General features: G+C 36.9%; 1 protein-coding gene across 7 annotated transcripts in view; it reads right to left on the bottom strand.

The window, feature by feature from the left end:
* Positions 1-14,891, bottom strand: part of LOC117416722 (ecotropic viral integration site 5 protein homolog) — a 57,821-nt gene that overhangs the window by 19,501 nt on the left and 23,429 nt on the right. For 5 of the 7 annotated variants that reach the window (XM_059035037.1, XM_059035040.1, XM_034028100.3 and 2 more), the window contains 15 exons: positions 14,377-14,601; positions 13,258-13,332; positions 12,938-13,063; positions 12,196-12,339; positions 11,999-12,088; positions 11,477-11,574; positions 11,334-11,394; positions 10,954-11,007; positions 9,164-9,196; positions 8,567-8,713; positions 5,662-5,796; positions 5,026-5,166; positions 4,545-4,703; positions 2,700-2,846; positions 392-487 (listed from right to left, as the gene is read on the bottom strand). In XM_059035037.1, coding sequence (XP_058891020.1) covers positions 392-487; positions 2,700-2,846; positions 4,545-4,703; positions 5,026-5,166; positions 5,662-5,796; positions 8,567-8,713; positions 9,164-9,196; positions 10,954-11,007; positions 11,334-11,394; positions 11,477-11,574; positions 11,999-12,088; positions 12,196-12,339; positions 12,938-13,063; positions 13,258-13,332; positions 14,377-14,601 — 1,731 coding nt within the window. The remainder of the gene's footprint in view (positions 1-391; positions 488-2,699; positions 2,847-4,544; positions 4,704-5,025; positions 5,167-5,661; positions 5,797-8,566; positions 8,714-9,163; positions 9,197-10,953; positions 11,008-11,333; positions 11,395-11,476; positions 11,575-11,998; positions 12,089-12,195; positions 12,340-12,937; positions 13,064-13,257; positions 13,333-14,376; positions 14,602-14,891) is intronic. The other 2 variants (XM_059035036.1, XM_059035038.1) reach the window with 2 other exon arrangements.

Here is a 14,891-nt window from a genome sequence, read left to right as displayed (position 1 = left end):
CCATTTGGTTAGTGATGCGTCTTCAATTAAAAGATATCAGTGCTTTATAAGAAAGACACATCTTCCTGTGAAGTAAACTGAAATTACACACACAGTGGCAAAAATTAGGTCAGGTGCAAACTGCTTATTTTTTTAGGAAATGGTATTATTTTTTCATGCTTTCAACAAGGTTTGAAACCACCTGACAAGCTTTTATCTTCCAGGGCCTCTACAAAGAAGCATTCACTAGAGATATTTTGACAGCTCTGTTGTATACAGCAAATGTAAAACTTTTTAAAAAAATGTACTGTATAAAACTGTGGTCACATGCATTGCATATATGCAGCCACCCAGGGTATTACTTTGAAGTCCAAAGCATGCAATCAACAGGTACAAGCGATAGATACAGTACCTGAATCTCTAGCTCAGCAATGTGCTGCTGCAGTTCAGCCACCACTGCCATGCTGTCTGCTTCTCTAAGCCTTACAGCCATTACTTCTTCTTTGTTCTGAAAGGAGAAACAAGTCATGTGGTTTAGCACTTACAAAACTGAGACAGAATCTTAGAAGCTGGAAAAGCACTTTATGACGAGGTGAGGAGAGCTGCCTAGCCTCAAGCCTCATGAGTTCCTCAGATTAAAAACCATTAGTTGATAACTGAGCAAGCTTGCATGCAATGATGCAGACATATAGGGGTTATCTATACTTGCTGGAGAGCATTACAAAGGAGCAGAATTACTAGAAAATGTTGCATTTCATCAGCAAGTTCTTGAATGTGATAGCGAAAGGCTCGTCACCGGTCAGGACTCAACAGAAGAGTTGCAGTTAACAAAATGGTACCAATATCTATGTTTGGTTTTACTGTCTTTTCTAAGCATGTTTTTTAGCCAGGACTCCTGTAGCCCTCACTTAGATCACACTGTTTCACTAATGCTTTTACCTCACAGTTTCCATTAACACTTGTTTTGCTATCCATCTCAATTTTTCTCACACATTACCAAGTACACACCATCAGTCCAAAATGGTTTCTGTGTTCTTGGCGGCCATCTTTGTTTTTTACAAAATCACCTTGCTCATAGGTGGGATCTGAGTCCAAATGTGTGTGTGTGTGTGTGTGTGTGTGTCGGGGGGGGGGGGGGGGGGGGGGGGGGGGGGGGGGGTAATTCACAGCTACAGAAAGTAAGTAACTGCTTTTTTTATGATCTCTATATTAAATTGCTTTTTTAACCAAATGGCGCAGAGTCAAAGTAGCAAGATTTGATGATGCTTCTGATAAGCTTCCTAAAAATATGACACATCGTATTTCTGGTTGAGAAATAAGGGGAGTGCGGGCGTTGTTAACCAAATTCCTTATAAAAAAAATCTAGTGAGCGTTTTTTTTTTTTTTTTTTTTTTTATAGAATTGAAAAAGAATACTGTCCTTTACATTGCTGTGGAAATCTATTTGTAAGAGTTTACTATGCCCTGATCCGAGACCCACCTTGGGACAGTTTGGGATCTGCTGGTCTACATCACTTCTTATTTCGGTTTCTTTGCCACTGTCACTGTCCATAGTGATTCTGGTGTATTTTGTAAAATACGAATCTAAAAGTGTATGTTTAGCCATTTGTTATTTATACAATATAATAAGGCTTAGATAATAATGATACAGGAATGAGTAGTTAAATAGATATTGCAGCTCTGCCCCTTGAACACATGTATGTTGTAAAAAGTGTAAGGGGGGGGGGGGGGGGCAGGTGGAAATGATTTTGCTCTTTCTAAAACCTGCTCACAGCCGGCGATTAAATTCAACATTTTCAAGAATCTCTAGAGTCTCCTCCCTTTACTGTTCTAAACTTGAATCTGGTACTGTGTTCATTTTCACCTTTTGGAGGCTTTGGTCTTTATACACTGCTGTCAAAATTGCAATATAACTAATCAATATACACGCTAACAGCTAACTGCATCTCCACAAGTGAGAAACCACAGAGCCATTATGCTTGTGTCTTAGGGTTGCTGTTCCCAATCACATTTCAGTCAGCTTGCTTGTATTTCACATCAACTGGTTCTGCACTAAAGAGCCTAGGTATACATTCTAGACCCTTTCTTGGTGCAGTTTTAGAAATAAATAAATCTTGCTTTATTTTTTTATAATTTATTTCTTTTTTTGCATCTAGGAGACAAGATTCAGACTCGGCATACATTTACATGCTTAGCAATGCACTGGACAGTGTCGGGACAAGCACGGAGCGTATACATTTACACTTCCAGAAAAGGACAAGTCATGATTACCAAACCTTATCGGGCATAACCACCTTGATCACCGTGAAAAGGGGAAGAAACTTGTTTGTTACAGTCTGCACAACTCCAGACTTTTAACTGTTTAAATGTATTTAAAAATACATCTGGCTTTATTAATAAAGTACATAAATGCATCAAGCTCCTAAAACTTTTTTTATTTTTCTTTTATTGTTTTTTTCAATTGTCTTTAAATAAAATACAACCAGTATTTATTCACTGTTCCGGTTTCAGTATACTGTTTGCAGTCTAAAGAGGTGGCTTCTGGGCTGCTATGCACTTATACATAAACCTCAGTAACACATATATCCCCCGCCAACACTATTAATCAGTACATTTATGTGAACTGTGAGCGTCGCGTCACCCCCCCCCCCCCTCCCCCCCTCCCCCCTCCCCCATGTAAAATGAATCATTTTGTTTCTCTCTTGTGTTGAATGGTCTTACCTTGCAGTCGATCTCAGCTTGCTTGCGCTTGATTTCATTGTGCTGGGTAAGCAGCCCCTTGTTCTGAGCTGTGAGGTACTGCATCTTCTCCTGCAAGCTTCTCATCTCCTTCTCAGCTCTCCGCAGGTGGTTGCTGTTGATCTGATTCTGCAGATGCAGCAAAAGAACAGGATTGACAAAGGAAAAGAGAGAAGATATTTTATCATGCCATCTCAAGTAAAGACTCATCGTGCCCTCTCAGGCTTGGTCAGAGCAGCACGTGTAAACTATCGAAATACAACGAACTACTCAAAAAAAGAGATCGCCAATGATGTGAATTATCAAGGTGTCCCAAGATGCTTGCTCTGACTGCTAAAATCATGTTTGTCAAACTAATGTTATGAATACAATGAACCTACTATATAGTAGTGCTATATTTAGACGTGAGGGGTCACTATTATCTACCCTCACTGCCCCCCTGTGGTCCCCGTTTCCCCATACACTCAACATAACCGCAGTTTATCACTCTCCAGTAGTAACCGTACTTGAAGAGGCTTACAAGTATACCAATTCATTATAAATTCAGGCAATCAGGTACTGAGGTATTATTGTGAAGCAATAATATATGCAAGGCACTAGACTTCCAGCTATTTATATTAAAAGCTAAACAAATAAATAAATATACAAATAAATACACATTTTCATAACTAGTTTCATACACTAATACGCACGATTAAAATACCATCATTATTATTAATAATCCTATGAGTAACACCCACCCCCCTCCCTTTGTATATTGAATTGTTTTGTCCAGAATCAGCTCGTCTCACTGTCCTATTGCAGCCGCTTAAGAGGCAATGATACTGAGGTTTTGAAACTAAAGTGCATCCGTTTGCAAAAAAAGATGTGTAAGGCCACAGCCAGGTACCCTTTATTTGTTTGTTGCTATTGAGTTTTATCTTTTAAATAAATGTTTAACTTATTTTATCTATTTGACTTCTGACATATGGGTCTAAAAATAAGAAAATGTTCCAATTATTACATCCAATTGTAAAACGTTGACTCCTTAGCACAGCGTTGATACAGGTTCCCTTCACCTCTCTTACACATTATTCATATCTGTTGCTTTAGACCAGGCACGCTATATTCAAACTTTTTCATTATTCTCAAGTATTTCTTAAGGTTATTGTATTCTTTGCTTATTGTATGGGTTATACACATGTATCTCTATCGCCATATATTAATAGGAGCAAAACAGTTAAATATTTTACACGTGAAATACGGAAGTAGTGCGCTCCCTACCGACCCCGCAGCACTACACCCCAGTGTGAGATACAATACCTATCTGAACAGCTACATCACTGATCATGTTTAACAGTTTAAATCCAGTTTTGAAACCAATTTAATGAGCAGTAGATCAACACTGCCCTCTAGTGGACATTCTTCTAAAGTGTACACCAAAAACATAATGGAATATGGCCCATTTTACCTACATTCTTTTTTTTTCTCTCCCATTAGTAAACCAAAAAATAAAAACATTTAAAAATCATTTAGTACTAAAATTATAATCATATTTCTTATATGTTCTTTATGAGGTGATTTGTTTGTTTATCTTGTGACTAAAATACTTCTACTAACAGTGAGAATGATGTCACGGGGCACAGCACAGCTCTAAATGTTTGTTGTGCATATAAAGATCTCCATTTTAAAAAAAACCAGCTTAAATCATAGTACTTATGTAGCTTAGCTTTAATGATTTCTCTTAAAATATCTTCAAATAATAAAACACAGATTCCTGACACTGAATTACATCACACAGCTCAGCAGGTTCAACAGGCTGCAATGTTTTGCACACAGACTCCTTACCTGCATTTCCAGCTCCAGCATCCTTTGCTTGGTCTCCTTCAGCTCAGCCAGTGTCTCAGCCTCCCGAAGCCGAACCGTCATCAGCTCATCCTGCAGTTCATTGACTGTGTTCTTTCTAGGGGAGTCCTTCCACCTTCCTGTAGTTCTGGCTAGATGCCGCTACAAAAATTATTGATCCTCATTAGCAAGCAGAACTTAAAAAAAAAAAAAAAAAAAAAAAAAAAAAAAAAAGCGCTCTGCTACTTTTATTGCTTCTTTAAAAGCCTATACGGTATATCCCCTATACTGTTACTTATAATAAGCCAAGGACCATCTGCCATTGTGACGGGTACATATTATTTTTAATATATACAGCACACCTCCTAGCAGATAGATTTAAATATATTTTAAAGGGCATTCCTTTCGGCACAGACTCTCTTGAGAGATCTCAAGTCGGCAGCTTTCACTCCAGGTACGAGTGCAGTGTGTCCAGACACCTTACCTGCCAGTGTTCTTCCAAATCTCGCACTTGCTGACGCAGTTCTTTCAATCCCATCAGGGCCTCTGCTTCTCTCAGTTTCACACCTATTAGCTCATCCTGGAGCCTGGCAACGTTATTGTCATCGGGCAGGGAATTGTTCCTCTGTGCACAGAAACATTACTTAAGTCATCGGGATGAATGCAGTGCACGCCTACTGAAAACCCCATCTCTGACAAATATTATGGGACTATTCTCCTGCAGAAACATTTATGAGACAGCTCCCACTATTCAGCTTTGTCTTTCCAGCTTTGGATTCCATATCATTTTAACGTAGGGAAAAAAGTCATTGTTATAGTATCATACAACTTTGTTTAAGTGAGACAACTGAACTGTACATGATTTCAAATCAAATTAAGGTAGCCAAAATAAATACAAAATGTAAATATTTGTGTACCGTGCCAGTTTTAGTTAAGTAACTAGTCTGTAGCACTACACAACATCATTCAGAATAAACACATTTTAGTGGTTCACACTGCTATAGTACACATATTGTGCTTTCAGTATTATGAATATACAAAGACACACTTCACAGCACAGTATGTGATACACATTTAAAAAGAGAATGAACTTTTTAAAAAGCTGAAGTTTTGTTTAAACCTTTTCCATGTCGAGGATCTTGTCTTGCATCTCCTTAAGCGCACACTGAGATTCAGCTTCCTTCAGTCGGGCCTGGACCAGCTCCTGCTCCAGCTGCAGCACGAAGACTTCTGTGTAGCGTGGATGGCATTTATGCTAACAGAAAGAGGAATACATGAACATGACAATGTATACAGTGAACAAAAATCTTACATTACTTGCTGGTTTGCATTTATATTAAAACACACTATCAACATGAAACAACTAATATTATTTCAACTTGTCAACAAAATATTTTTAAAACGCTTTATTATTATTATTATTTTTATTTTTTTTATGACAGAGCTGCATTTCCTTCTTCAAACATTCTGAGGCTAGTGTTCAAGCTAAAAACTCTCAACATGTATACAAAAAACGATGCTGCAGACTCCACCGATACCTGGACAGACATTCAGTTTAAAACTGCACTTTAATTTCACATATCCTGCACTACATATGCATGTATTGACTGGCAATGTTTTTCAAGACATGAACCAAACTTTGGAGCTGTAACCTAGGGCAGTATATTTTCCCTGATAGTAGTTCAACTGCTAGGCTGAATATATCAGCTGAAGGTTTATATAAAAATACATATTAGGCTATCTGTCACTAAAGACACACCCATTGTACAGTATCTAATAACATCTTGATTCACTGCCAAAAAACAGGAGGAAGTCTGTGTATAAATGGGATGTAAAATCTTATTGATGTAACCCTAGTAACACAAACACATACATATTAGGTCTATCCTCAGAAGATCGGTTTCAAATTCCTGCATGACGAGGCATGTGCTACAACATATTTGTGTAAAAAAATAAAACAAAACCTTATTATTAAACCTTAGTTTTACAAAAATCATACTTTGAAGCTAAATTGCAAAAATGTCTTTAGTTTACATATAGTGCATGTAACCAAGTAGAACCAAAAGCAGCTCATCCCTGCTTCAGGATTCATATGAATCATTAAGAAGCTTCACTGTAGAAACCATAAAAACATTCTGTATAATTCTAAATACTAAATGACTTGCACATTATCAGCTGACGCCTGCATGCTTAAATAGTCTAGAATTGTTAAGCACCTTTTAAACTGATGTGTAAATGTAAAATCTGCTGTGTTTAGGTCTGTTACACAGCTAACAAACAATTTAACATATATAGCCTGTGTATTATTAATAATTCAAGCTTATTTAAAATCATATGCATAATACAAGCATGCAAATGGGTTATATTATGTTACTACCACAATGTCCTTAACAGGGGTTATACATGTTTCATATATCAGTGATTTCAACAAGAGGAGTGTGTGTGGGTGTGCTACAATTCAATAGTGTTTTAGTACAGTATCATTCTAATATAATTTATACAGAAAAAACAGGGCTCATAATAAAAAAACAAGGCTCTGTTATCACTCCGATCGTCAGTACAGTATAAACCAAGACATGGCCATGAAAATATACTCTAGCCATAGAATTCACCTGTCTTAATTATTTCATATTGTCACAAACACCTTACATTTACAAACCTCCATTTTAAGACAAACAACTCTGAGCTTCTCTACCATATCCCTCCCAATAGCATTGTGTGAACACACTATTAATCTATGCAAATGGACGACCGGTAAAGAGTTATAGAACACAGTACTCACAGTTAGTTACTTGTTTACAATAAAAGCACAAAATGTTTAATTAAATCTGTTTCCACTTTTTTTTTTGATCTGGTCAATATGACTGAAGTTGGCTGTTCCTCAAAATCAAATCATGTATCTAAATAATGCATTACTACTCTTGATGGACAATAAAGTCACATATAAATCAGCTCAACAAAGTGCAAAAGCATTAAAACTTTAAATACACCAATAAGACGGTTGTACACAGACAGCCAGCCTCCATACACCCACAAATTCTGATACTCTCAATAACAAGCAGTTCTCTAGATACATGTGATTGACAGAAGGATTTACAAGTACATCAACATCGACAGGCATATGCATCCCCACATGTTACGCCAATTTCTTCAAATTAACATGAAGAACTTCTTAAACCAGAGCTTTTACCCCATATTAACAGTTATCGTGTGTGGAATCAGAACTCATCAGGCTAGGTTCCTAAAGAACACAGCAACAGTAAACAGAAGCCACAATCAATAACAGGAAAGCCACAGTGTGTTTTCTAGCAAGCACAGCATGGTGAACATTTTGGGAAGCAATTTATTTAAATATTCTTCTGATCCATTCCAACTGTAATATGAAGTCCTTTGTAGGTAAACTGTGCGGACGACGGTCAGAAGACAATGAGTAAACTTTACAAATGTATTCAACACTTGTTTAACAAATGGCTTTATTTTACTATGTAGAAAAAGAAAAAAAAAAGAGGACATTTAACTGTATTGAATACCAACGACACAGACAACCAGACTAACATGTAAAAATGTCAAACTTTGACAGATTCTGTGTGAGGTGCTGATTTTATGCACTGTTAATACCAACCACATACACAATGACATACTGCAAGGAAGCTCTACTCAGCAACACTTTATAGAGTTCAAATGTTTCCTGTTGAATAAATGCCTTCTCTAAGTGTAATTGATCTTACTCTGGCAGCACAGCTAACACCGATTCATGTGCAGCTCAGCTATCATTTAAATAAAAGTACACAACATGAAGTCTCATCAGCAACTCTTCAAATACCAAATCACTGTGATTCTGTAAATTAAAGTAGTATTAAAAAACAATATAGATTTTAAATCACAAGGTACTGTGCAGACAGTCATATGGAGGGCTGGAAGACAGTAATGCAACAAAAGAAAAGTGTTTGAAATGTGTGCACTGCTCGAACCTGCAGTAAAAGAAGAGAAACAGTAAAGGCTATAGATGCTCCTAGGCTCCTTACCACTTGCTGCTGCTCCTGAAGCTCCCTGATGGTACGCTGAGCGTGCTCCAGCTTAGCACTGGCCTCATCGCCCTGCTGTTTGATGGTGCCCAGCTCCCGTTTTATGAGGTAGTTTTCCTCGGCCTCTTGTGCCCTTGTCACTTGTCCCTTGGGACATAATTATTGCATGAGGGTCGATGGATGGAAGCTGAAGCTAGGCAGTTCACTTGACTACATTAAGGAAGCATGCCATCAAATGGGTAAGGTTTTATTTGGTAATAAATATGGGTTTGCTCATATTTTCATTTGTGTCATTAGGATTGTGTTTATTAGAATTTTCTTCTCTTTTTTTAAATTTTGGGGCATGCAGAATTATTTTTCATGCACTTCTCAAAAATATGGGAGTTCACGCCGATTCTTACTAGTCCCAGTTATGATTAATGGTCATAAAAAGGGATTTATAACAAACAGATCAAAACATGTATTTTATGCTAATTTTACTAGCAAATATAGGAACCGTCTGGCATCTAGAGACAGACAGCAATACATGCAAATTTAAGGGAAGAAGGGGTGCAGCATTTCTATTTAATAATAGATAAGGAGAGCATAAATATATACCTGGATCAATCTATCTGCCAAGGAAGCACTTTCCTACAAAAAGGAAACATCCAGACAGAAGCATAAGAGAGAAAAAAAACCAAAGAATCAACAAAATAAAAGTGGCAATATTGATTTTGAAAGACAACATGGCTTGTTCATATTTCTCCTTCGTTTTGATTGAGCTTTTTTTTTTTTTTTTTTTGGCTGTGGAGAAGATCAAACAGTCAGTAATGTGACTGTGGCATTACGGGAGGTAGAAAGTGAACAGAAGCCTTCAGATCTGATAACAGTAAGAAGTGTAAGTAGTGGCAAAGCATAGATTAGTGTGCAACAGAAAAGAACCCAAAGCAGCAAAGCAAATGATACATGAATGGGGTAAAGAAAAGGTTTGTGGGCCTATTTTTAAACAAATGTGAAAGAGGAATATAGGGGGGAAATTATTTAAAAACTGTAAACAACTAGAAAGAAACTGCCCGGAACTGATCCTTCACAATGCTAGTTTTCTACCATTACAGTTGTTTTATTCCTCTTACAAAATGTGTCTTTGCACTTGATTCAAAACCATGCCCATGTCTTTAGCGAGTTAGGATTACATGTATTGGGAGCCATACTACTAAATAGACATTGTTTTCTTCGTAGCATTATGGTTTTTAATTTAAATTTTAAATAGAACAATTATCCCTCGCCACCAGCACCGAAAAGCAGCATTCCACTAACTGTTTTTTTTTTTTTTTTTTTTCACAGCTTTGGAAAAGTTATGCAATGTTCCGCTGCACTCGCACATGCAATAATCCTCCCTCCAATGCAGATCACTGTTCTAACCAAAGCAAGGGATGAACTGAGAACGTCATGCAAATAGAGTTAAAAGTTCTACTACTGATTTGTTACAACCAAGCAGTCCACTCACATGCAGCAGATTATTACTGACACTGCAGTACAGAGAGACACAGTTATATGGGTATTTAAACTAATTGTACCAACCTAATGACTTAGTCTAAATGATATAGTACACACCAGTTATGAGAGTATGGTAGCTTACTAGGCTGCTAAATGTTAGTTGCCAGTGCAAACCTACCCCAAACTACCTGTATGTTTCTTCTTACCTTGCAATAAATCATTTGGAAGAAAATTAAAATGTCCTTCCAAATTAATTGCATTATATCCTACAAACTTAACTATTTACCATTTTGCAAGTGGTGAATGCATAGCATTGTCAACTAGTTTGTTTACCATTTAAGAATTACCTTGAATGTGAATGATATAAACATTTCTGTATTTATGCGAGGAATTCCAGTAGGACAAGGGGACTGTACCTAAAGGAGGTCTTTCCTATTATCATGTTGAAGCACCCATCTCTTAATATCTCCTAAAAAATGCAGCCATGAAAATATAACTGTCGGGTAAAATAAAATAATAATATAATTTATTATGTATGAATTCAGATGTTACCGTTCTGACAAAACCCCAGAGTAAATATTTGTGAAAACAGCAAATTAAACAAAGTTACCATTTGCTCTAATTGTGTGCACAGTTGGTTAATCAACATTTTTTGCACTGTAAGCACAGTTTGTGAACAAGGCCGGTATTTGCTAGTTGCCCACAAAGGATTAAAAAAAAAGTAATAAGTTAATACAAATTAGAATCATATGATCTCTGCAAGTTACCATACACTGATTAGAACAATGGCAATGCAGGTCGAGATTTGGAACTTGCATTGGAATTACCATACACTGATTAGAACAATGGCAATGCAGGTCGAGATTTGGAACTTGCATTGGAATTACCATACCGATCTCTGCAGTACTCACTTTCTCCAACGTATCGATCCGCTGCTTTAGAAGTCGGTTTTCTGTGCGTAACCTCTGTAAAATGTAAAATAAAACTTATTTCCTTTTTTTAAGTCAACTTTCTGGTCAAAAACCCATGATATGTAAATCCTGCTCATGCAATTTCATTTTTAAACGTTGAATACTTCTTACCATAATGAATGTATGTAAATTTGAATGCTTTTCAGTGCCACTTCATAATAAAACAGTTTAATAGGAAAATGAGACCCCCCCCCCAGAGAGAGTAGATTTATAATACATAGTATGTTAACCTGTTGAGTTTAAATATACAGAGAATATGGAAATTAATCTATCACAATTATTTGAATAGGGCTTTCCAGACCAGGTTAAAAAAAAATTACCTTGATTTCTACTTGTTCTTCCATCTCCTTACTTTTTATTGTAGTGTATTCCTTTTCTAACCTAAGATAGAGAATATAAAAAAATGACATAAACACACAAGCTGAAAGTAATGGATTTTAAGGCATTAGCATGGCATACTTACTTCTTCATCTTTTTTGCATTGTATTTGACTTGATATGCTGTCTGGATCACCTTATCTGGACCACTGTCCAACTGGTGTGGAATGACCTTCTGAAAGTGCTGGGGAACAAGCAGGACAACCAGGTTAGTCAGATGGAAACCAATGTAATCAAAGGGAACATTTAAACATATCTCAACAAATACTGACTATCTGCAGAATGGCAGCATTTGGTTTATAAACTTATTTTCCTATTGTAATTGAAAGGCTTTTTTCCTTTAAATGATGTACCCCTCCACACACAGATACATGAAGAACAAGGCATGTTTTAGCAGCGTAGTCAATCAGATGCCAGGGGTATTGAAAAGGTTACTGGAAGCTAGATTCTCGCTATGCAAAATAATTAATTGTAAAAATAAATCGGAAGATATACAGTAGCCTTTATTTTCCCCAATCCTAAAAGTAGCTAATTCTTCTAATACCCCCAAAAATACTCTGCATGGAACTAAAATCCTTGCCTTTTAAGAACATGAAAGATTATCTTACCTGTAGCATTCCTTCCATGTCAAGTTGCATTAATTCTGATTGATTCATTTGAAGAATAGCTAATCCTACTCGAAACACAATCTCTAAACCCTGGGAAGACACAATTATCATTTTAGCTCATTTCCTTACTTTAAAAAGAGAAAAAAAGGTGCAGTTTAAGAACTGTAACCACAAATACAAATACCCATTTGACTTACCTCGCACATAAATATATCAAAAATCCTTGTAGCAACTGGCAGTGGAAAGGAGGTGAGGAAGATGGTTAAAAACCAGGAGGAGGCGTACATGGAGGTATGAAAACTCTGGGACTGGAAGTGCACCTGAAGCTCTGGCAGCTGCTCCTGAAGAGACACAATGCACAGCACAGTCAGCAAAACAGAAAGCAAGGTTTCACCACAGGAGATTTACAGCCGTTACCCATTCCCCTTAAACCATTTCCTGACAGCCTTTCAGAGTGAAAGAGATGGTGAAACTCCAGCTAGAACCCACAGCTACTGACTCATTCTGGTACTCCCCAACCACCCTTACGTCCCATTGCTTCCAATCTGCAGTTTCATTGTTTTAAATAAGCACCGAGGAGTAATATTATACCTTGCATTCCTTAGTAACATTTTTAAAATTAAAATTCAAAACAATGAATGTAGACTAAGGCTCTTGGATCTAGTACACCAGAAATAAAATAAAAAAACATGTAAAACAGTATCTTTTAATGGTGAAGTGGAGAGTACAGTGGTTGTACGTCTGTGTGAATGCTGCAAGGATTCTGAAAGTAATCCTACTAACATCCACCACCGAAGACCAAACACTATCAGCTTTTACAGTGTAATAGAATCAGAATACCAGTGTTCGAGTGAAATATCTTTTTTTATTTATTTATTATTTTTTATTACACTGTGCAAAAATGTAAAATATGTTTAATGTGTTAGAAGTCTGATTGACCTGTATCATCCACTCAAACTGGTACATGCAGAGACCCAGCTCAGCCATCGTGGGTTTGAAGAGTTCTCGTAGTCGATAGTCCTGCATTAACTTAACAAACACGCAGAACGCTTCCTCTTCTGGCATCTGTAATACAAACAGGTGCTGTTAACTCAGACGCAGTTCTCTTGAGCACCCCATGCCTAAAAGATATGCCAGTTCTACACCAGAAGATACAGGATCAGCTGTACATACACTTGCTGGAAATACAGGAACAGTGTATAAAAGAAGGTTGCTTATCTTTAACAACTTGCTGCATTTTAAGGACTACCATTTCTTACCTGCATAAGCAGCAATCCAACAATAAAAGCACTTCCTTGACAGTAGCCCACCTCACGGTCAACAAGAGAATAAGCCTAATAAAAAAATAAAGTGAAGGTCAACACAGGAGTACATTTATATTCATTGGCTTTGAGCTTTATCTTTTACTTGCCTCTACATTTCCCTATTAGCTGAAATGTCAGGTTTGTTTAACATGCATTTGTAATATCGTTGGCCTTTGCTAACTTGATCGACATATTCAAGTACAAACGTCTTACACTGTATTAAAACAAAATGGCACATCTTTCAAATGATGCAAACATGATTTTTTAAAATGTATTTATTTATTTTTTTAATACAAAACACAAATGACCTTGACAGATGCGGTCAAGTGGAAGTCTTCCAACTTTCACTTGAAATAATGCATTTGATTTATTCTTAAAGACATCTTTGAGCAGTCCTATTGCAGTATCAAGAGGTATGAAATGTAATACTATAAAGGTGACATGTTAAATGTCATATTGTGGTAACAGAAGAGAGCAAGATGCAGCAGTTCTCTGCTGTATGGATAGAATGCCTTTCCCACAAGGATGGAAACTAAAAATATGCAGATGCACAAAAGAGAATTGCCACACTTCATTATTTATTAAACAGCCTGAAACCTTTATGACCAATGCTTGATTGTACAGCACCTGTAGGAATAGTTTTGTGTTTCTAAAGTTTTATTTTTGCAACAAACAAAAAACAATAACAACTCCATATTGTGTACATATTTATAATCCGACCATTGTAATCTAAATGACAGCTATACAAAACTTGAGGTCAATAGAAACAGGTTAAAACCCTTGACAAGAAAGGTTAACAGTACCGAGTTTATTCAACTCTGATCCTAGGGGTCATATGAGTCAATGAAGGAGCTTGCAGAACATACAGATTTTACATTTACATTAAAAGGTCCTTCCAGAGTAAACACAATTACACTGTTCAACCACTAGGTGGTTTGTGCTCTACACAGAAATCTCCTTAATCACAAGTTACTTTTGACCACCAGATGGTGCGCGCGCACACACACAATAATTAAACAAGTACATAAACACACTTTGTAAGGGGGGTAGAATTTCAGGGAGTAGCTGACATACCTTCATTACATTAAATAAAACCTCTTGTCCAAGGCTGTCTTTCTCTTTAAAGAATTCATGCTCTGGATATGTTCGTGCAATGTCCCTTCGGATAAGTTTTTCACACGGTGAGGTCATCTTCAGCAGTTCGGAATATTGCTCTTTGATAGGCATGTTCTGTGCATTGCACAAGAGCTGCCAGACTATCGCTCTGAAGTGATGGGGAACCCCTTTTCTCACAAGTTCCTGCAAATGCAAGGAAATAATATAGAATTACATTTTGGATTGTTTGAAAGCCAGCACTCAAAAGTTTTGTGGCAATTACTTTTGAAGGAAATGTCAAATTAAAGTTTATATTTGACATACAAGGACTACAATGGCATACAAGACTAAGATGCTTTGTTACACTTCTGAAAGAGGGTGGTAAAAGGTGCATAGAGGACACTTCTTTAAAACAATAGCAAAATCAACGACAGCACCCCCTATACACATGTACTGCCCTCTGTCAAATAGTAAATTTACTTCAGTGACACTGT

Source organism: Acipenser ruthenus, chromosome 12 (assembly GCF_902713425.1).
Source record: "Acipenser ruthenus chromosome 12, fAciRut3.2 maternal haplotype, whole genome shotgun sequence".
Lineage (NCBI taxonomy): Eukaryota > Metazoa > Chordata > Actinopteri > Acipenseriformes > Acipenseridae > Acipenser > Acipenser ruthenus.
This window is presented reverse-complemented; position numbering and strand designations above follow the sequence as displayed.